We start from the raw sequence: 24,264 nt of genomic DNA, 5'->3' as shown, positions 1-24,264 counted from the left end.
ATGTCTTCAATTTTAATACACTGACTCCATACACAGCAATAAAGTGTGCATTAGACAGAGAGGGTTAATAAGTCTTACTTAGGTAACAATAGTTGACTCTGGCCAGGAAATTAAAGTTGGCCAGTTTATACAAGCGAGCAGGATCTAATTGCAGTAGAATCAAATGCGACCAAATGCTGTGGTCAGTAAATGCATGTTTCATGTCTCAAAGTTATGCTAATGATCTACGTCCCAAGGTAGTCTACACATCACAGCAAAACGGACACCCTGAACCTTCCGTTTACATTTACTGCTGTCAGGTGGTGCAGCATCTAAGAAAAATACGAAAGAAAATACCAACTTTAACACTTTTCTCCCACCAAAGGGCAAATCATGTATAAAAGAAGAATCCAAGTAAGTCTTTATCAAATTCCATTGCTTTAGCAGAAAAATGACCAATGTTATTTCAAACATCTCCCATAGAATCAAAGGTAAATTGATTTAAAAATTCAGAGCAAATTTTATGTCTTAGTCCTTTGTAAATTCAGATTCAGGAATATAATGAATCCCTCCAACTCAGACATGGGGTTACCCAAGTTGTTCTAGAAACCAAGAGGTTCCCTGTATAGTACAAATTCCAAAAGGTAAAGAAATAACACTTGCATATATCACAGTGCACAACTTTGCTACCTAGGAGGGCAATATCTACCAGCAAACATGAAATGGTTAGCAACATCTATCTATGTGACTAAAATGTTCAGGTTCCACCCAAAACCAGACATGATGCATTTATTTTATATCCATTTGCAATGCCTAGGAAGACACTAAGCAAACAGCATTTTCTTAGTAAATGATGTGGTCTCATACTTTATTGCAGAATGAGCACTGGAATAACCATATTGATGACGATACCACCACAATCACCCAGCAAGCAATCCAAGTTCTAACAACTCTCTTGAGTGACAGGTTAGCCATTCTCATTTTTCAGGTCAGGAAACTGAAGCTCACATGAGGCCTTGTCTTCAGCAAGGTTCTCAAGCCATTAATGGGAGATATACATCTTGAGCTTCCCTGGTGGCTCAGATAGTAAAGCGTCTGCCTGCAATGCGGGAGACCTGGGTTCGATCCCTGGGTTAGAAGATCTCCTGGAGAAGGAAATGGCAACCCACTCCAGTATTCTTGCCTGGAGAATCCCACGGACAGAGGAGCATGGTAGGCTACAGTCCATGGGGTCACAAAAAGTTGGACATGACTGAGCAAGCTTCACATACATCTCAAGCCCAGGTTTCCAACTCCAATTTCAATGGTGTTTTCATGTAACTTCCACAGAAATAATAAAGGATCTTATAACCCTGGTGGCTCAGATAGTAAAGCGTCTGCCTGCAATGCGGGAGACCTGGGTTCAATCTCTGGGTTAGAAGATCTCCTGGAGAAGGAAATGGCAACCCACTCCAGTATTCTTGCCTGGAGAATCCCACGGACGGAGGAGCATGGTAGGCTACAGTCCATGGGGTCGCAAAAAGTTGGACATGACTGAGCAAGCTTCACATATATCTCAAGCCCAGGTTTCCAACTCCAATTTCAATGGTGTTTTCATGTAACTTCCACAGAAATAATAAAGGATCTTATAACCCTGGTGGCTCAGATAGTAAAGCGTCTGCCTGCAATGTGGGAGACCTGGGTTCGATCTCTTGAGTTAGAAGATCTCCTGGAGAAGGAAATGGCAACCCACTCCAGTATTCTTGCCTGGAGAATCCCACGGACGGAGGAGCATGGTAGGCTACGGTCCATGGGGTCGCAAAAAATTGGACACGACTGAGCGAGCTTCACATACATCTCAAGCCCAGGTTTCCAACTCCAATTTCAATGGTGTTTTCATGTAACTTCCACAGAAATAATAAAGGATCTTATAACCCTGGTGGCTCAGATAGTAAAGTGTCTGCCTGCAATGCGGGAGACCTGGGTTCGATCTCTGGGTTAGAAGATCTCCTGGAGAAGGAAATGGCAACCCACTCCAGTATTCCTGCCTGGAGAATCCCACGGACGGAGGAGCATGGTAGGCTACAGTCCATGGGGTCGCAAAAAGTTGGACACGACTGAGCGAGCTTCACATACATCTCAAGCCCAGGTTTCCAACTCCAATTTCAATGGTGTTTTCATGTAACTTCCACAGAAATAATAAAGGATCTTATAACCCTAGTGGCTCAGATGGTAAAGAATCTACCTGGGTTCGATCCCTGGATTGGGAAGATCCCCTGGAGGAGGGCATGGCAACCCACTCCAGTATTCTTGCCTGGACAGTCCCTTGGACAGAGGAACCTTGTGGGCTACAGTCGATGTGGTTACAAAGAGTTGGACACGACTGAGCAATTAAGCACAGTATAATCCACATACTTTGACACAGTGAAAACTATGATCACCCTAACTAAATGATAAGCTCCTTGCTAATAAAAATTGCTTGCCTTTATAAATTTTAAATTGCCATTTAAATTTAAAATTTAAATTTTAAATTGCCAATATAAAATTTAAATTTTAATAGCTCTATGTGTCAACTTAGCTAGTTAGCCACAGTCTCCAGTTACTCAATCAAACAGTAATCTAAGTGTTATTATAGAGATATTTTGAAGATGTTACTAACATCTACAATGAGTTCACTTTAAGTAAAGAATATTATTCTTCATAATCTGGGTGGGCCTGATCCTATCAGCTGAAAGTTATTAGAAGCAGAAGGAGGTTTCCTTCAGGCAGAAGAAACTCCTCCTATGGACAGAAGCATTAGCTTCTGTCTGAGAGTTTCTAGCCCATCCTGCCTTCTGTGTGAATTCTGTGTGAATTTTGGACTTCCTTAGCCAGCCCCCATAACTATGTAAGTCAATTCCTTGCAATAAATTTCTTAATATGATTAAACTTCTTAATGCAGCTCTGTTTTTCTGATGGAAGCTTGACTGACATACTGAGCCCAGTGGCAGGCACATTATTATACAGGAACAATAAATGTGTGCAGAAGTGCCTGTCTGAAATTCATACAATGTAACCAGTGTTTACAAAATTATTTTCATTTAAAGTTTACACTCTACCAAGTCATCAAAATCTCTTTTCAATTAGAAGCACATATAAATATACATATTGCTTTTAGGGTGCAAACACAGGAATAACATTTGGAATCCGTGAAGAAAGCTGTAGATGAGACAGAAGCGTCAGTGACTTTTCTTTCATACTAACTATAGGAACTATAGACTCTGCAGCTTTATATATTCTTTATATATCAAAAAATGATAATCTTATCAAAGAAATAACCTCTTCCCTAAAAACTAGTGAACTTAAATTTTAGAGAACATAAATTTTGCTGCTAAGCTTCCACTAAATTCCTGTTACAGATCAATTCTTTCCTTCTTGGACTCTTAATTTACTTTACTTTAATTACAGTACTTTAATCTGTTTCAGGTCAGTTCAGTCACTTAGTCATGTCTGACTCTTTGCAACCCCATGGACTGCAGAATGCCAGGCTTCCCTGTCCATCACCAACTCCTGAAGCTTACTCAAACTTATGTCCATCGAGTTGGTGATACCATCCAACCTTCATCCTCTGCCATCCCCTTCTCCTCCTGCCTTCAATCTTTCTCAGCACCAGGGTCTTTTCAAATGAGTCAGTTCTTTGCATCAGATGGCGGAAGTATAAGAGTTTCAGATTTAGCATCAGTCTTTCCAATGAATATTCAGGACTGATTTCCTTTAGGGTGGACTGGTTGGATCTCCTTGTAGTACAAGGGACTCTCAAGAGTCTTCTCCAACACCACAGTTCAAAAGCATCAATTCTTCGGCGGTCAGCTTTCTTAACAGTCCAACTCTCACATCCACACATGACTACTGGAAAAACCATATCTTTGACTAGATGGACCTTTGTTGGCAAAGTAATGTCTCTGCTTTTTAACATGCTGTATGGGTTGGTCATAGCTTTTTTTCCAAGGAACAAGCGTCTTTTAATTTCATGGCTGCAGTCACCATCTACAGTGATTTTGGAACCCCCAAAAATAAAGTCTGTCACTGTTTCCATTGTTTTCGTATCTATTTGCCATGAAGTGATGGGACCAGATGCCATGATCTTAGTTTTCTGAATGTTGAGTTTTAAGGCAACTTTTTCACTCTCCTCTTTTACTTTCATCAAGAGGCTCTTTAGTTCTTCTTTGCTTTCTGCCAGAAGGGTGGTGTCATCCTCATATCTGAGGTTATTGATATTTCTTCTGGCAATCTTGATTCCAGCTTGTGCTTCATCCAGCCCAGCATTCACATGATGTACTCTGTATATAAGTTAAATAAGCAGGGTGACAAGATACAGCCTTGACATATTCCTTTTCCAATTTAGAACCAGTCTGCTGTTTCATGTCCTGTTCTGTTACTTCTTGACCTGCATACAGATTTCTCAGGAGGCAGGTCAGGTGGTCTGGTATTCCCATCTCTTGAAGAATTTTCCATAGTTTGTCCTGATCTACACGGTCAAAGGCTTTGGCATAGTCAATAAAGCAGCAGTAGATGTTTTTCTGGAATTCTCTTGCTTTTCGATGATCCAGTTGATGTTGGCAATTTGATCTCTGGTTCCTCTGCCTTTTCTAAGTCCAGCTTGAACATGTGGAAGTTCACAGTTCATGTACTGTTGAAGCCTGTCTTGGAGAATTTTAAGCACTACTTTGTAGCATGTGAGATGAGTTCAATTGTGCGGTAGTTTGAGCATTCTTTGGCATTGCCTTTCTTTGGGATTGGAATGAAAACTGACCTTTTCTGTTCCTATGGCCACTGCCAAGTTTTCCAAATTTGCTGGCATATTGAGTGCAGCACTTTTCACAGCATCATATTTTAGGATTTGAAATAGCTCAACTAGAATTCCATCACCTCCACTAGCTTTGTTCATGGTAATGCTGCCTAAGGCCCACTTGACTTTGCATCAGGTTTAAAATTACCAAAATCCAAGGGCTGAAGTGACACTCTGGAGCTGGGAAATTAGCAACTATGCTGGGATACAATCCAACAGGGCAAAAGAACAAATGTGTCATAAAGGAGACAAACATGTTCTGCAAACAAAATGAAGTGTCCAATTGTGGACTACGGCATGTATCTCAGGGTTTTGGAGACTGAAGAAAAGAATGTGCACATTACTGCTTCTCACACTTCACCAAAGCACTGCTAAGTAAACTGAAGGGGTTATAGGTATTCCTCAGTACATGGATACTTTTCATAACCACCACACAAGAAATTTCTTTAAAGCAGGTTGTTTTACATTATAAATGCAGATGAGATTTGTATTCTGTATCCATGTTTGCACTAGCATTAAAACACTGTTTCAGACTGAGCAGCCAAAACCTTTTCCTATGGGCCCAGCATGGTACCACATCTCCTAACCTGGGGGTATCGACTGATTCATTTCAGAATTGTAGATGAATGCATAGCACCCAACACAAGGATTAATACCTAACAGGCCCTCAGTAAATTGGAGCTATTGTTATTATTGTCAGTGCTTTTGTTGTTCTTGTTATCTCAAACAAGAGATCATGAGATCCTTCAAGCCATATAAACATGGCAAGACAGCAAGAAAACTTCCAAGGGATTACATGATATGTGGTTATTACAGTACAGAAGATATGCACAGAGCATCACCAGATAAAGAGAGTCACAGTGAATACTGTTCTGTAAATTCAGAGAGCTTTATAAAGCAAAGGTAACTAGATCCCCCAAGTCTTCACACAGTCCCTCAAACTAAGTCTCTAGTCTGCCTCAGCTACATGGATGCGGGTTGATGAGGACTACTCGTGTGGTGCACTTGTTTCTCCAGACTCACCTCTTTTTCCGTCAGCTCAGCTTGTAAAGCATTGACCTTCTCTTTCAGGTCTTTGTTCTCTTTTCGGAATGATTCTATCTCTTCTAGTCTTTCCCGATCATCTCTCTCCCTTTGTTCTTTCAAACGCTCAATTATTCTTTCCTGTGAGGCAATTGCCCAATTAAAGAAAAAAAAAAGTGAGAATCTATCAGTGTGTGTGCCAAGGCATGCTACAGAATGAAATAAGAAGCAATACACATAAGAAGTGCTCCTATGTGTACTGGACTCAACATACACAAGGTATTCAAAATTGGGTTTGTGAAGAGAGGTTGTACATAACAGTATTTGGGAAAGACAGTCAACCACAGCTTTCAGCTTGTTAATCAAAGTTAGTACCACAGGGTTGTCATGGACCTCAATGCTCAAGTTCATGGTGGTACCAGGGATTTCCAAGAGCAATTCCAGAAGAATGAGGTTCAGGCACCAAAACCCAAAGCCTTGTATGAGGAAGGGGAAGACACAGAACCAAACTCTTGGATCAACCCTCTTTGCTTGGCTTTCCCATCTGATGTCAAATAACCTTCCTTGATTTCTGAAGACTCTTTTTGTGAGAAAGAGGATCAGAGAGAGGCAGGACCTAGACCCTCAAGGACATAAGGCTGAACTCACAGTGAGAACTTGATATAAAATAAGTATTAAGTTCATTATGTAAGTGATTTTCCAATGTATCTGGAGGCGTTTATTTACTTCCATGTTTTTTTCAACGATTTCTTGGCCATCAGTAGAGACTCAAAAACATTGCTAGTTTCTCAGAGCTATCTGAGGCACTATTTCCTGGACTACAGTCCTCATTTTGCTGCAAATAATACTTAACTCACAACTCTCAAAAGGAAAAAAAAGAAAAGAAAAGAAAACACTGTTAGAATCTGAGCAAAGTTCAAACAGAAGTTTTCTTTACTAAGAGGTCACTACTGCTAGGCACTGTGATACCTTCTCACCTAGTCCTCATCACACCTGTACAATCTGAACTAGGACTACTGGTAACAGACAGTGGGGAGGAAAGCCAGGCTTACAAAGGCCAATTGACTCATCCATCAGAAACAGAGGGCCCACCCTGATACCCAGGGCTGTCTGAGTCTTAGCCACGGCCAAGGGAACACACTGCCACAAACACAAGTCATTCAAGGAGATGTGAGTACCTGACTGCCCTTGAGTTTTATGTCTAAATAAAAACATTACTCTGGTAGATACATTTTACAAACGGATGAAATCTTGCTGATATCAAAATAAGAACTTTTTTTTTTTTTTAAGGAAAATTCTGCTCAGGTAAAATTTGAGTTCGATTTCTGAAACGTGTGTCAAATTATACAACACCTATTTGGATTTTCTTCTAGATGGTCATGTTAAAAAATTTTGGTGCAAAAATGATTCTTAGGTGCACTGGGATGACCCAGAGGGATGGTATGAGGAGAGAGGAGGGAGGGGGGTTCAGGATGGGGAACACGTGTATACCCGTGGCGGATTCATGTTGCTGTATGGCAAAACCAATACAATATTGTAAAGCAATTAGCCTCCAATAAATTTATAATAAAATAAAAAAATTTAAAAAGGAACACACTGAGACACATATTAATCAAACTAACAAAAATTAAATACAAATAAAAAATGTTAAAAATGTTAAAAAAAAAAAAAAAAGAATATTGTCTTTCATATTCTGAAATTCCCTGGTGGTCCAGTGGTTAAGGATCTGCCTGCCAAGGCAGGGGACACAGGTTTGATCCCTGATCCAGGAAGCTCCCATGTGCTGTGAGGCAACTAAGTCCATGTACCACAACTCCTGAAGCCCACTCACCCTAGAACCCATGCTCTGCAACAAGAGAAGCCACCACAGTGAGAAGCATGTGCATTGCAACTAAAGTAGTCTCCACTCGCTGCAACTAGAGAAAGCCCACGTGCAGCAATGAAGACACAGCACAGCCAAAAACTAACATTAAATTTAAAAAAAAGAATATTGTTATTTATATTCTTATAAGTATACAGTACAAGACAAAGCCTGATACTCAAGACAACTATAATTATAAAATACACAGCTTTTAAAAATACAGTGTTTAATGTAGAGGGAAGTTAGTTTGAACACCTGGCCTATGATTTAAGATCCCCCAGGGAAGTACTTAGGCTTCCCAGGTGGCTGAGATGGTAAAGAATCTGCCTACAATGCGGGAGACCTGGGTTCGATCCCTGGATTGGGAAGATCCCCTGGAGGAGGGAATGATAACCCACTCCAGTATTCTTGCCTGGAGAATCCCCATGGACAGAGGGGCCTGGTGGGCTATAGTCCATAGTGTCACAAAGAGTTGGACACGACTGAGTGACTAAGCACAGCACAGCACGGCACAGGGAAGCTACTGTTCTAACCCAAGGACAATGATTTATATGTCTAATGCTTTCAAGGGGGGGAAAAATCCCCCTGTTGTTTTTAATTATATAAAAATACCTTAAAATGAAATATATTATTACAACAGTGTGGGTTGAAATGGCAAAAATTATTCTATTAATTGTATTTGTTTCTTCTTGATTTCATTACTATCCTATTTTACTCATCTGTGCTATGGGGGGTGTCGATGACTATGTGATCAACAGAAGGAGGAAGTGGCCTCAGCACACAGTAAATCTCTCAAGGACTTTTAACAATTTCAGCAATTGAGCCCACACTGCCTTTGGCCTGCACCTACTGCCAAAGCCTCACAACTGGTCACCCAGTGAGCAGAACCCCTCCGTCCTGTCACTTACACCCCATAGTGTCGGAGTGACATTTTTAAAGCCCCAAACTGACCATGTGGTGGTGGCATAGTCATTAAGTCCTATCCAACACATGTAACTTCAAGGACTGTGGCCCACCAGGCTCCTCTGTCCATGGGATTTCCCAGGCAAGAATACTGGAGTGAGTTGCCATTTCCTTCTCCAGGGGATCTTCCCAACCCAGGGACCAAACCTGGGTCTTCTTTACTGACTGAGTCACCAGGGAGGCCCTGACCAAACTGGCCACATCAACTCATTATTTAGAAACTTTCCCAGGGATCACTCTGGCCAGAACACGTGGCATTTATTCCCACTAGACAGGCTTATTGCATAATCACTCTCTCAGCCTAGCTTTCCAAAGGGCAACACTCAAATCTTACGATTCTCTTAACTCAGGCCTGAGCAAATTGCCTGGCATACAACAGGCAATTAAAAAGGCTGAGGGAAGGAACATGAATTCAAATTAGGGGCGATCCTGTCTTCAAAAGAAGGGAAATAAAATTAAGTATGCATGTTAACATCCAGAAGGTGTCAGAGTCACTTGGAAATGAGGTTGATCTGCTCTAAGCACTTGTACTATTGACTGGGCATTGATGACAAAGCAAATCAGCAAGCAGTGTAATGTTTTTAAGTGTTATTGATGATTCAATACTACAAAATATTTCTCCGTCAATCACAAAACTAATTTAACCATCAGCCGCACAGGGCCAGATGTCAAAAACATGTGTTAAAAGGCCCTAATATGCCATGATCTACTTGATTAACAGCTAACTTGCAGAAATCCCAACAATGTGTTCTTGTTTTAGTCTTATTTGCATTGGCAAGTGCTCCTTGTGCACCCATCTGGCTGTGCACAGGTCTAATCTACTTGCACTTTATCACTAGATGGGAACTGCATGGCAGTGGCCTCCAGCTCTGGTATCTGGCTGTCTCAACTGCTTATCTGCCATGTGGCTTTATAAATACTGGGGGCTCCATGAGCTTCTGTGTGTCAGTCCTGGAGCTAAGTCATACTCAGTCTTAACTCACTAAAGGGCATTATTTTATTTTATTTTTTTTACACATTCTGCATATCTGAATAACTTCTGGGAAATTAAAAGGAATAATACATTCCCTGGGATGAAATAATAATAATCCAAGTGAAAAGGTGACTAGTACCTAATGGGTTCTATTCATCAGCCAAAAGACAGCAAATAATTAAATATTCTTGTAAGTCTACAATTTCTAATTAATCGTTTTCTTTTTTTGCACCATGTCTTGTTGTAGAGGATCTGTTAATTTATATGTGGATAAAAATGGAACTTGTGAGGGAAAGGTCAGTGAAAGAGATTGTACTGTCAAACACAAAGACCAGAACATTTGAGTTTAGCCCCATTCCATCACCCATGAGCTGAGCAGTCTTGACATAACCCGGGGGGGTGGGGGGGCAACTAAGTCCCAACCAAGGGCCAGCCTAGGGTACAAGTGGTTTCCCAGAGTGCTGCATTGAGAAGTTAACTGGTGTCACAGTTGATTAATGATGTCTACCCAGGGCCCAGAACAGACACTGGACCAGAATAGAACAGTGCTGCACAGGTCCCAGGTTTTCATTTCTAGGCATGTCATTTCACCTCACTGGACCCAATTCCCATCTTTAAAATGAAAGAGCATGGATTTACTGTTTCTCAAAGTATGGCCTTCCAAACATTTGCATCAGAAACATTGGTCATCCTTGTTAAATCAAAGATTCCTGGGCCCCACAGCAGAGCACAGAATCAGAATCACTAGGATATGGGACCCAGAGAACTATACTTTAAGAAGTTTTCTTGATTAGTGGTCCCCAACATTTTTGACAATTTTTCCCCGTACTGAGGCAGGGGTGGGGGCGATGGTTTCAGGATGATTCAAGCTCATCACATTTACTGTGCACTTTATTTCTATTATTATTATATCAGCTTCACCTCAGATCATCAGGCATGAGATCCCAGAGGTTGGGGACCCCTGCTCTAGGTGACAAGATTATTTTGGATACATATAGAAGTTTGATATCTACTGGAATATAAACACTTAAAAATAAATCTACTATTCTTTATCCCCTGACAGGGAAATTTGCCAATTCCTATCAGATTGTTTTGTCTGTTTTTCAAATACACGATGTTCTGACTTTTGGCACCTTTTGAAAATTCCCTCTGCGTTTGCATTTATTCTTCATCAGGTGAAAGGCTGAAAGTTAGATGCGCATAGGGTTTGGAAACCAGTAGCTCACTGACCAAAGCTGCCCCACAGAGCTATTGTGCTCAACTTGAGCATCATATTTTAAAATCTGAACTTGAACATTTTGAGGTAAGTCAAAGATGCTCCAGCTTGTCATAGTCACTAGCAGTCCCAACTGCTTAACACCAAACCCACTTCCCTCATTTTTGCTCCCTGCCCGACCCTACATGGCATCTAAGTTCTCAACTCCTCATGTACAGTTCAGTACAGATTTCACATGCCTGAGACTGTGGATGAGCAAACTGAATAATTATTGTCAAGGTAATTCCAAAAGATAGTGGAATTCACAGGTCAGCTAGTTTAAATGTATGTTTTGAAGATGAGGTACTGAGAGGAGAACAGATTTGCCCCATGTGATGCAATTATCAAGTAGTGGGGACAGTTCGAGAGGGCCAGACTCCCATAGACCCCCAGATTTCCTTCCTTGGCCTTCCTTAAATCTCAGAGGAAGTGCGTTTAAGTAAAAGGAGTAGTTTCAGATTCAAGAATTGTTTGGGGACTTAAACTAGAATAAATCGAATCTCAGTAGGGAGAAAAAGGATAAAATCCTGCCAAGAATACATGATATGGAAAAGAATATGGTATAAGCTTATTTCTGTATATTTGGAGAAAGAAATCAAGAGTACAAATGGACTGACATCATGTCACTGAAAGACTGCAGAAGGGATACATAATCATTCATAGTTTTTGAAACAACATTCTTCCATTCATATTTTATAAACAAAATTACTACTAGAAAGTTTTGATACTAAATTCTTGAAAATTTTAAAAAGAATATTTTTCCCTGAAAAATCATCTTATTCTTATTTTTCCAAATAAAATCTCATCTTTTATAATTTAAAGTTGTAATCTTACAATTTTAATAGGAACACTAAGACTATATAGCCATTGAAATCTGGCTGCTTTTTTACAGTCTATATTTTTAGCATAGAGTGGTGATTCTTAGACTAGGGTGTACATCACAGTCACCTAGAGAGTGTGATGAAGTGCAGACTACTCGAGGCTCTGATTCAGGAGGTATACATGGGGCCTAATAATTATACTTTTGACAGACATCTCCTGGTGATTCTGATGTAGACGTCAGATGAAACTTTTTTAAGATTCACCGACTTCTAGAATCAGTGGGATATTTAATCTAATTCCCCCATACTACAAATGGGCAATTTGAGGCCCAGGGAGTGAGAGTTATTTGTCAAGGTCACCCAGTTAGTGGCAGAGCTGAGACTGGCTCCTGGGCCACTATCCACTAGACCTCATTACCTCAAGGTTTATGATAACAGGGAAAATAGTAGGAAACAATGCTATTATTACAGTGCAAAATCCAAAACAAAACAAACAACAAAAAGACCCCATTACTTCTTGCATTTGTGGGAAATGCTACAAAGTGCTACCGAATAAGAAATGATGAGAAAGACACAGAAAAACAGCATAATGGGGTCTACTTACATACGACTTCAAAACTTAAGACTTCTTTGCTTCAGGGTTTGAAAATAATTATGTCAATAACATGGACCTACTAAAAGACTGCACTGATTCATGATATGTCCAACCAAAAATAAGCTATCTTTCTTCAGAATCCTTGCAAACTCTATGTCATCTGCTCTTGGGTACTGATTCTTTGACACTTAGGAAGTGATGGGGGATATAACATGCAAATTCAACTCCAAGGCCTACTGGTGCTCAGCCCAGCACATTACACACCCTCTGCGGCTAGGAGTACAACAGTGCCCAGAGAATGAATGAACTAACTTGGGTAGAATGAAATGGACTAGAAATCATTTTAGGAATCAGTAAACATCAGAATGGAGAAGGCAATGGCAACCCACTCCAGTACTCTTGCCTGGAAAACCCCATGGACGGAGGAGCCTGGTAGGCTGTAGTCCATGGGGTCACGAAGAGTCGGACACTTACTGAGCAACTTCACTTTCACTTTCATGCATTGGAGAAGGAAATGGCAACCCACTCCAGTGTTCTTGCCTGGAGAATCCCAGGGACGGCGGAGTCTGGTAGGCTGCCATCTGTGGGGTCGCACAGAGTCGGACACGACTGAAGCAACTTAGCAGCAGCAGCAGCAAACATCAGAATGACCTATATGCCTAATTGATTTTCTTCATTCTTTTGGTCAAAGTAATTCTTTTAAACATCAGTCAGAACTAAGACATCCAAATGGCTTCCTACCTGCTTCAGAGTGAAAGTCAAAGTTTTTCATCCTTTCTCACAAGGCCCTTCAAGGAATACTCCCTCTCCATCCACTGCTCCCCACTGCTCTTGATTCCCTCCAGTACATTCTCCCTCCAGAAGTGCTCATGGCTCATCCCTCATTTTCCTCAGGTCTTTCCTTATATGCACCCTTCTTAGTAAGACCTGACCTGGTCATTCCACCCCAGCATTCCCTGAACCCTCTCCTTGCTTTCTTCTATAGAAAGTATTACCTTCTGAAGTTTCATGTGTTTTACTTATTTATTTTCTGTGTCTCTTCAGTCCCATTAGAATCCTCCATGAGAGCCAGGATTTTCACCACTTCTTTTCTCTGCTGGATCCCTGGTGCCCACAAAAGTGCCTGTCATACGGTGGTGGCTCACTCCATCAACACCCACAGGTAGTGCACTAGGCACTGGGGGAAGGTGAGCCAACACACACAAGTAACATACATACACAGGTATGCCCGGGCTTGGAGTCTAGCAGAGAAAACCAATTAATCACATTAAAACAGAAAAATGAACAATTAAGATTTTTACAAGAGCTCTGGGAAATTCATGGTATTCATGAAAACATAATAGAGGATTTTACCTAGGAGGCTTCCCCAAGGAAATGATTGATAATAATAATAACAGTTATAACTTAATATATACCTATTATCCTAAACACTTTCCAAATATTAATGCATTTTCTCCTCTACGTAATCCACTAAAGTAGGTAGTATTATTATCCTCTTTTTCAAATGAAGAAACTGAGAAAGCGAGAGGTTAAGTAACTTATCCAAAGTATTAACTGTCAGACCTAAGATTTGAAACCTACGAGTCTGGCTCCAATATCCACAATCTTGACTCTGTGCAATACAGCTTCTCAGCTCTCAGAAGAAGAGGAATTAAATCTGCAGGGAGTAAAGAACATTCTGGGCTCAACAATAACATGTGCAGAGAGTCTGAGGCAGGAGGAAACAATGGTGCACTTAAGAATCTAGAAGGCCAGCATGGCTAGAGCACAAAGTATGAGAGAAGAGAGATGGGGATAAGGCTGGAAAAGGAGGAAGAAAAGATGAATGGAAGGGATGGAAGGAGGGAGGAAGGTAAAGAGGCAGGCAGAGAAGTGGCTAGTCAGGTGAGAGCCAGAGAACATGACGGGATGGACCCTAAGGGCAAGGTTAAAGATTTCAGTTTCCATCATCCTAAAAACAACAGCAAGCTAGTGGAGGTTTTAAGCAGGGCCAACGGTGAAATGATCAAGTATGTATTTCAAAAAGATGCCAATGGCTTCAGCATGCTGAGTCTACTGCTGAAGATTGCATGGGAAGGGAAGGCCCGGCTGGTACTAGGGTTGGTGTGAGTACATGGAGAAAAACAAGCACATTAAAATGCATTTGGGCCATTTCCTCCCAACCACATCTCCCTAAACCATACCACAGCTAATGTTTAGTCCAAGCTCACCTTCTCTGACAAAGCCTCCTCGAGCGTTGCCAGCGCAGTGTCTGTGTTACTGGAATCAGTCTGCAAGGACTTCACTCTGTCTTTCAGATTGGTCAGTTGCTTGTCTTTATCCCTAAGCTGTTCTTGTAAGTTTTCAATCTGAAAGTAAAAATCACCATATTTAATACACAATTTATTACATATCCAGTACAGTGGATCTATGGGGGGAAAACACAAAAGACCCAAGATTATGGAACTTGTTGGTATTAGGAGGTTACACTTTTATTTAGAATCAAGGCCATTTTGACAAGACCGTCTTTCTTACATGTAATTCAGCTTTGTGTTTAAACAGCAATAGAGATGAGCAGAATATCTCCCTCCATGCAAATGCAAGGCCTTCAGACATATAAGCACTATTATTTCTATTTCTATCCCTTTCACTAGCCCTTTAAGTCTTGAGTCCATAAACCTAATCTTGGTGCAGTGAATCAGAGAAACATATATGCAGAATTCATTCAATGAACAGACACATACTGGGTGAGCACCAAGCACCCTATCAGTATATGGTAGAACCTATGTAGTCATTCACTCACTCCTTTATTCAGCATTAGACTTTGTGTGATATGCCAAATGCTGTCAAGTGGCTGTTTCAAAGTAACCACATGAAAAGCCAAGTAGGTTATCACCAGTAGACTGTTAATGGGAAGAACTTATGATATAAATCAAATGTAACAAGTACTAAACACTCCATTTGGCAAGTAAGTCATGTGCTGGCAACCAACCAGCCACTTTTATCCACTATCTGCAGCCTGAAATAAACACACCAAATAGCCGATTATAACGCCTGCCCAGGAGCAACAGCAAGGACTTTCTCTTGGGCATTGCATACATTATCATTCATGTTTTTATTCTCTGCTTTCAAACCATGTATTTCTTATCTAAGAATTAAAAAAAAAAGTCCCACTGTACAAACAATTTATTCATATTAAGGGTTTTAAAATGACAAGGAAAAAAAGCAGTACAACTCTAAGATAAGTCCATTCAAAATATTTGTATTCTGCACACAGGCTTTCTCAGGAAATCATTCCAAATGCATGTTTCACAATGTGCAACTCAAACAAATTTTGGGATTACTTGATTCATGTAGCATGAATCTGGAATGGCAACACAAATAATGACCAGAGTAGAAGCAATAATGAGGAGGCGGCAGAGTGACAGCGAAGGTGGCGGCAATAGCAGCATTATAAAAGCTCTGAATGCAAAGATAATGACCCTGCTGACCCTCAATCTGAGGATAGATGTGAATAATTTTTCAAATGGCTAAAATGGACGTGGGCTAATGGAGATGGATTTTTCCTCCTTCCAATTCTTCCCATTTTTTTTGCTCCCTCCTTTTTTTATTCTCCTTATTCTTCTTCTTCCCCTTTTTGTCAATGTACTTTTTTTTAATGTTTTTCTGCCTTGAGACAGACAACCTGGTTTAGATGAAATAACTAACCTTTTACTTCATCAAAGTGCACTGTGTTCCTATTCAGCTACCACTGTGAGAATTTGCTGTCCCTCCATGGAAAACACAGGAACTCAAAAGGTATAATCATCTGCCGTCAAAACAAAGGCTCCCTCCATTCCAGACAAGTGTTCATGTGATTACAGGACACCATAAGCAAATATATGAGTGAGCAAAATCATGGGTGGTTACATGTCAGAATGACAGTCACTCTATAGAAGTCAGCAGCTGAGAGGACTAACTCTCAGAGACTGTGTTGTTATTTTTGAGTACACTCACATCCACATCTGTGTCCACATATGTGTGCAAATCTATGGCAGCTCCAAGCAAACTGATTAAGTTCTCCAGCCTGGAAGACAGTGGGAGACAGCGCCCTGGATAAAGGAGAGACTTTCTCTCAGGGCATCAGCCTTGGAGCAACAGCACCACTGATTTCAAAGGGCTTCAGGTGCTGCAAATAGAGGTTAAAGAAGACTGCTGGAAGCCTGTGTGAGACTCTCTGGGGCCTTCTCAATTACTGGGGAGATTAAGGATATGGAAGGTCAGTGGTCTGAGGAATATGCAGGTAGGAGATAAGAGCTGGAGAAATGTGGGCTGGTGAGACTTGGAGACACAGGAGCAACACAGCTACGGATCCCACATCTAAGAACTCAGCAGAAGAGCCAATTATTTCACAGACAAGACTGAAAAACAGATCTGGAACTGGAGATATTTACAGAGCGAGGGATACACCACTTTAAAAATGTTGCACAAAGATCGCCAAGAATGATTCTTAATAAAGACAAAGTACAGACTAGGGTGGGGAATATAGCCTATTGTGTAAGTAAGAAATAAAACTACAAATAGATACATATATGCAACTATAAAGTACATGTTTTTTCTGAAAAATAAATGACAAGAAATTTTAACTGTGTTTAACTTTAGGGGAAGGGTCTAGGGTGCAAAAAGGTGGAAGTGAGCTTTTGTTTCTCCTTTTCTTATACTTTTGTAGTGTTTTGCTTGAACTTTCTAACCATATAAGTTTTATTCATTTTTAATGCCGATCAACATTATCTGGATGGAGAGATTATGGGTCATTTTCAGTTTATATTTATATATAAAAATTTAAACCATTATGCTAGTATTTAAAATCATATTTGCATGCTATTGATAACTAAGTAGAAAAGGATTGAAGAGGAAAAAGAGTATAATGTAAAATCATATTATGTTTGTATGTAAAAATAAAAAATCCAATATAGAAATATATATGTAATTCATTAAAATATTATTTGGTATATTTGATTTTGCAATTCTTCTTTATACTTTCCTATATCTGTCAGCTTGGTTTTCTTGAATAGAACAGAATAAAATATATTTAAGATCAACTACAAAATATCAGAATGATTCTTTGAATATGTTTTGAACAGTAAGTTTGTACTTTTTATTATAAAAGGACTAATTGTGTGTTGATTTTATATCCTGCAACTTTACTGTAGTCATTGATTATTTCTAGTAATTTTCTGGTGGACTCTTTAGGGTTTTCTATGTAGAGGATCATGTCATCTGCAAATAGTGAGAGTTTTACTTCTTCTTTTCCAATTTGGATTCCTTTTATTTCTTTTTCTGCTCTGATTGTTGTGGCCAAAACTTCCAAAACTATGTTGAATAGTAATGGTGAAAGTGGGCACCCTTGTCTTGTTCCTGACTTTAGAGGAAATGCTTTCAATTTTTCACCATTGAGGATAATGTTTGCAGTGGGTTTGTCATATATAGCTTTTATTATGTTGAGGTATGTTCCTATACACTAATAATGAGAAAACAGAAAGAGAAATTAAGGAAACAATTCCATTCACCATTGCAACGGAAAGAATAAAATACTTAGGAATATATCTACCTAAAGAAACTAAAGACCTATATATAGAAAACTATAAAACACTGGTGAAAGAAATCAAAGAGGACACTAATAGATGGAGAAATATACCATGTTCATGGATTGGAAGAATCAATATAGTGAAAATGAGTATACTACCCAAAGCAATTTATAGATTCAATGCAATCCCTATCAAGCTACCAACAGTATTCTTCACAGAGCTAGAACAAATAATTTCACAATTTGTATGGAAATACAAAAAACCTCGAATAGCCAAAGCGATCTTGAGAAAGAAGAATGGAACTGGAGGAATCAACCTACCTGACTTCAGGCTCTACTACAAAACCACAGTTATCAAGACAGTATGGTACTGGCACAAAGACAGAAATATTGATCAATGGAATAAAATAGAAAGCCCAGAGATAAATCCACGCACATATGGACACCTTATCTTCGACAAAGGAGGCAAGAATATACAATGAATTAAAGACAATCTCTTTAACAAGTGGTGCTGGGAAATCTGGTCAACCACTTGTAAAAGAATGAAACTGGACCACTTTCTAACACCATACACAAAAATAAACTCAAAATGGATTAAAGATCTAAACGTAAGACCAGAAACTATAAAACTCCTAGAGGAGAACATAGGCAAAACACTCTCCGACATACATCACAGCAGGATCCTCTATGACCCACCTCCCAGAATATTGGAAATAAAAGCAAAAATAAACAAATGGGACCTAATTAACCTTAAAAGCTTCTGCACATCAAAGGAAACTATTAGCAAGGTGAAAAGACAGCCTTCAGAATGGGAGAAAATAATAGCAAATGAAGCAACCGACAAACAACTAGTCTCAAAAATATACAAGCAACTCCTACAGCTCAACTCCAGAAAAATAAATGACCCAATCAAAAAATGGGCCAAAGAACTAAATAGACATTTCTCCAAAGAAGACATACAGATGGCTAACAAACACATGAAAAGATGCTCAACATCACTCATTATCAGAGAAATGCAAATCAAAACCACTATGAGGTACCATTTCACACCAGTCAGAATGGCTGCGATCCAAAAGTCTACAAATAATAAATGCTGGAGAGGGTGTGGAGAAAAGGGAACCCTCTTACACTGTTGGTGGGAATGCAAACTAGTACAGCCACTATGGAGAACAGTGTGGAGATTCCTTAAAAAACTGGAAATAGAACTGCCTTATGATCCAGCAACCCCACTGCTGGGCATACACACTGAGGAAACCAGAAGGGAAAGAGACACATGTACCCCAATGTTCATCGCAGCACTGTTTATAATAGCCAAGACATGGAAGCAACCTAGATGTCCATCAGCAGATGAATGGATAAGAAAGCTGTGGTACATATACACAATGGAGTATTACTCAGCCATTAAAAAGAATACATTTGAATCAGTTCTAATGAGGTGGATGAAACTGGAGCCTATTATACAGAGTGAAGTAAGCCAGAAGGAAAAACATAAATACAGTATACTAACGCACATATATGGAATTTAGAAAGATGGTAACAATAACCCAGTGTACGAGACAGCAAAAGAGACACTGATGTATAGAACAGTCTTATGGACTCTGTGGGAGAGGGAGAGGGTGGGAAGATTTGGGAGAATGTCAATGAAACATGTAAAATATCATGTAGGAAACGAGTTGCCAGTCCAGGTTCGATGCATGACGCTGGATGCTTGGGGCTGGTGCACTGGGACGGCCCAGAGGGATGGTATGGGGAGGGAGGAGGGAGGAGGGTTCGGGATGGGGAACACATGTATACCTGTGGCGGATTCATTTTGATATTTGGCAAAACTAATACAATTATGTAAAGTTTAAAAATAAAATTGGAAGAAGAATAAAAAAAAAAAATTCAACATTCAAAAAGTAAAGAACAAAAAAAAATAAATAAATAAAAGGACTAATTGTAGGAGGAAATTTTTGTTTTTAGCATTCAGTCACTAAGTCATTTCCAACTCTTTATTTCTTTGTTATTCTAAGAAAGGAGGACTCAATTCTTAAAATTAGGAAACTGGGGATAAGTGTAAAATTCCATATCTTTCAGAAAAAATTGTGCAGCTTTCTAATGTTCATAAATCATTAACACAAACATTTACAAAAAAAAAAAGGCATAAATTTTTCTTCAAAGGGTGAGGTTATATAGGTTCAAATAGCAGGCAGTGGAAAATAAGCAAATTGAAAACCAGGATTAGGATGGGGAGGTCTGGGGATGGAAAGCGAGGATTTTGTGAGAAGTTGCACATGCTGCCAAAAATGGAATCCACCTAAGCAACGTAGTCAAGTCATTGGTCACTGTGACTTGATAAAATAAGAGATGGACCTGAGCACAAGGCTATCCTTGCCTTTGAATTAAACCACCTTTTCATCAGAGCTGGACAACTCAGAAGGAGACAGCCTTGCTGCAGTGGTACCTGTACCTCCCAGAGCAGACCACTGGAGAGGAAGTATGGGTCAGGGAGAGCTCAGGCCCTGGGGGTCACTGGGCAGCCCTAATCGTAATGGCTTCAAGCTGACTACTGAAACCTCAGGTCTGCCAAGTTCAAGGAGGGTCAGTGCCCAAAGGAGGGTCAGTGCCCAGAGGGAGTTTTTTGGAGAGTTTTCAAACGTGGTCCCCCATGGGAGAAGTCACTGACTGAACAGCAGCATCCTTCTTGACTCCACATTTGCTCCCCCTCCCATTTGGTCTCCAAATTTCAGCACGTCACCTTCCTACAATGCAGATCTCCCTGAATGACTTTTTCCTTAGAACTCTTCAACTGTTCCCTGATTGCCTCCAGATGAAGCCCAAACTGCCTAACATCATAGAAGAGGCCCCTCACAGGAAGGCTCACTGGTCTTCCACCATCCCCTAGCCTTGCCTAACCTCTCCCATGACCTCCCAGCACCAGGCTTCTTCACAGCCTCTCCATCTTTGCCTTTATTTCTTCTGCTTGGGAGATTCTTTTCATCCTATTTTTTTTTTTTAACCAAGTTCTACTCAAACATTTAGATATCAACATATTCCTTAACTCCTCCAGGAAGCCTTCTTTTCATATCACCCAGTCTGGCCCAGACTAAGTCCCCCACTTTTCACACACTTTTCAAATTGCTTCTTTACTTGTCTCTTTACAATGTGACTGTGAGTTCTGTTAATTCTGTCATACTCACTCTGTATTTCTGGACACAGCACCCAACTGTGTTGGCAATACCATGTATTTACTTACTGAATAAATAAAAGAAGGAAGGAAGGAACCCTAAAGAGAATGTCTTGTGTGAAAGGAATAGACCAGACCAGGTGATAGCTGAGTCCCTTCAGCTCTTAGATCCTACAAAGAAGAAATTAAAAGCATGAAGAAACTCTATATATAGTCAGAGTATCTTAAATATGCTGAAGAATCTTTATGCTTTCAAATATTACACAAAGGTATTTTGTTTGGCTGTTTCTTTATAGAGTTGTGAAATTAGTTACTAAAAAACATTTTCTTTTCTCCATATCACATATCACTATAATTTCTGTTATCCACCTCTAAGGTATCAGTCAAACCTTTTAGCTGAAACAATAAGAACATCTCAGGCTGGGTTAAGCATAAACAAACTACCAGGAATACTGGAGAACCAGGGTTGGAGAAAATAATCCAGAAGAGAGCCCAAAGTTTTGATGCAACTGGCCTGGTGCAGACCCTGTTGCCCCAGCTGCAGAATACCAGAAACTGAGACTTATAACACAAATCTAGATTCACCAGTGAACCCACCAGGTCCATCATTTCATCTAGGTGATCAATTTCTTAGCATCCAATTGTTTATAGTACTTACTTATAAACCCTTATAATCCTTTATGTTTCTGTAGAATTGGTAGGAATATCTCCACTTTCTTATCTTAGTAATTAAATTTTTCTTTTTCTTTTCCTTAATCCACCTAGTTAAAGGTTTGTCAATTTTGTTGAGCTTTTCAAAGAACCAAATTTTGATTTCACTGATTTTCTCTACCATTTTTCTAGTCTTTCATTTATCTCTGTTCTATTCTTTCTTTTCTTCCTTATGCTCTTACCCTCTTCCAACAACACAAGAGAAGACTCTACACATGGACATCACCAGATCGTCAACTCCGAAATCAGACTGATTATATTCTTTGCAGCCAAAGATCGAGAAGCTCTATACAATCAACAAAAACAAGACCAGGAGCTGACTGTGGCTCAGATCATGAACTCCTTATTGCCAAATTCAGACTGAAATTGAAGAAAGTAGGGAAAACCACTAGACCATTCAGGTATGACCTAAATCAAATCCCTTATGATTATACAGTGGAAGTGAGAAATAGATTTAAGGGACTAGATCTGATAGATAGAGTGCCTGATGAACTATGGACGGAGGTTCATGACACTGTATAGGAGACAGGGATCAAGACCATCCCCATGGAAAAGAAATGGAGAAAAGCAAAATGGCTGTCTGCAGAGGCCTTACAAATAGCTGTGAAAAGAAGAGAAGTGAAAAGCAAAGGAGAAAAGGAAAGATATAAGCATCTGAATGCAGAGTTCCAAAGAATAGCAAGAAGAGATAAGAAAGCCTTCCTCAGTGATCAATGCAAAGAAATAGAGGAAAACAACAGAATGGGAAAGACTAGAGATCTCTTCAAGAAAATTAGAGATACTAAGGGAACATTTCATGCAAAGATGGGCTCGATAAAGGACAGAAATGGTATGGACCTAACAGAAGCTGAAGATATTAAGAAGAGCTGGCAAGAATATAAGAAATGTACAAAAAGATCTTCACAACCAAGATAATAATGATGGTGTGACCACTCACTTAGAGCCAGACATCCTGGAATGTGAAGTCAAGTGGCCTTAGAAAGCGTCACTATGAACAAAGTTAGTGGAGGTGATGGAATTCCAGTTGAACTATTTCAAATCCTGAAAGATGATGCTGTGAAAGTGCTACACTCAATATGCCAGCAAATTTGGAAAACTCAGCAGTGGCCACAGGACTAGAAAATGTTAGTTTTCACTCCAATCCCAAAGAAAGGCAATGCCAAAGAATGCTCAAACTACCGCACAATTGCACTTGGACACAACTGAGCAACTTCACTTTTACTTTTCACTTTCATGCATTGGAGAAGGAAATGGCAATCCACTCGAGTATTCTTGCCTGGAGAATCCCAGGGACAGGGGAGCCTAGTGGGCTGCCATCTATGGGGTTGCACAGAGTCGGACACGACTGAAGCAACTTAGCAGCAGCAGCAGACGCTAGTAAAATCATGCTCAAAATACTCCAAGCCAGGCTTCAGCAATACGTGAACTGTGAACTTCCAGATGTTCAAGCTGGTTTTAGGAAAGGTAGAGGAACTAGAGATCAAATTGCCAACATCCACTGGATCATCGAAAAAGCCAGAGAGTTCCAGAAAAACATCTATTTCTGCTTTATTGACTATGCCAAAGCCTTTGACTGTGTGGATCACAATAAACTGTGGAAAATTCTTCAAGAGATGGAATACCAGACCACCTGACCTGCCTCTTGAGAAACCTATATGCAGGTAAGGAAGCAACAGTTAGAACTGGACATGGAACAACAGACTGGTTCCAAATGGGAAAAGGAGTACGTCAAGGCTGTATACTGTCACCCTGCTTATTTAACTTCTATGCAGAGTACATCATGAGAAACGCTGGGCTGGAAGAAGCACAAGCTGGAATCAAGACTGCTGGGAGAAACATCAATAACCTCAGATATGCAGATGACACCACCCTTATGGCAGAAAGTGAAGAGGAACTAAAAAGCCTCTTGATGAAAGTGAAAGAGGAGAGTGAAAAAGTTGGCTTAAAGCTCAACATTCAGAAAATGAAGATCACGGCATCCGGTACCATCACTTCATGGGAAATAGATGGGGAAACAGTGGAAACAGTGTCAGACTTTGTTTTTCTGGGCTCCAAAATCACTGCAGATGGTGACTGCAGCCATGATATTAAAAGATGCTTACTCCTTGGAAGCAAAGTTATGACCAACCTAGATAGCATATTGAAAAGCAGAGACATTACTTTGCCAACAAAGGTCCGTCTAGTCAAGGCTATGGTTTTTCCTGTGGTCATGTATGGATGTGAGAGTTGGACTGTGAAGAAGGCTGAGCGTCGAAGAATTGATGCTTTTGAACTGTGGTGTTGGAGAAGACTCTTGAGAGTCCCTTGGACTGCAAGGAGATCCAACCAGTCCATTCTGAAGGAGATCAGCCCTGGGATTTCTTTGGAAGGAATGATGCTAAAGCTGAAACTCCAGTACTTTGGCCACCTCATGCGAAGAGTTGACTCATTGGAAAAGACTCTGATGCTGGGAGGGATTGGGGGCAGGAGGAGAAGGGGACGACAGAGGATGAGATGGCTGGATGGCATCACTGACTCGATGGATGTGAGTCTGAGTGAACTCCGGGAGTTGGTGATGGACAGGGA

The 24,264-nt window shown here is 40.2% G+C and overlaps 1 protein-coding gene across 7 annotated transcripts in view; it reads right to left on the bottom strand.

The window, feature by feature from the left end:
* ERC2 (ELKS/RAB6-interacting/CAST family member 2) overlaps window positions 1–24,264 on the bottom strand; it is a 993,433-nt gene that overhangs the window by 524,192 nt on the left and 444,977 nt on the right. For 6 of the 7 annotated variants that reach the window (XM_086367446.1, XM_086367443.1, XM_086367447.1 and 3 more), the window contains 2 exons: window positions 14,488–14,625; window positions 5,810–5,950 (listed from right to left, as the gene is read on the bottom strand). In XM_086367446.1, coding sequence (XP_086223572.1) covers window positions 5,810–5,950; window positions 14,488–14,625 — 279 coding nt within the window. Of the gene's footprint in view, window positions 1–5,809; window positions 5,951–13,299; window positions 13,382–14,487; window positions 14,626–24,264 lie in introns of those variants that run through there. The other variant, XM_086367450.1, reaches the window with a different exon arrangement.

Source organism: Bos grunniens, chromosome 22 (genome assembly GCF_055505025.1).
Source record: "Bos grunniens cultivar Pamir isolate PY7600 chromosome 22, Bosgru_T2T1.0, whole genome shotgun sequence".
NCBI lineage: Eukaryota > Metazoa > Chordata > Mammalia > Artiodactyla > Bovidae > Bos > Bos grunniens.
The sequence above is the reverse complement of the archived record's forward strand: the minus strand, read 5'-3'. Positions and strand labels throughout refer to the sequence as shown.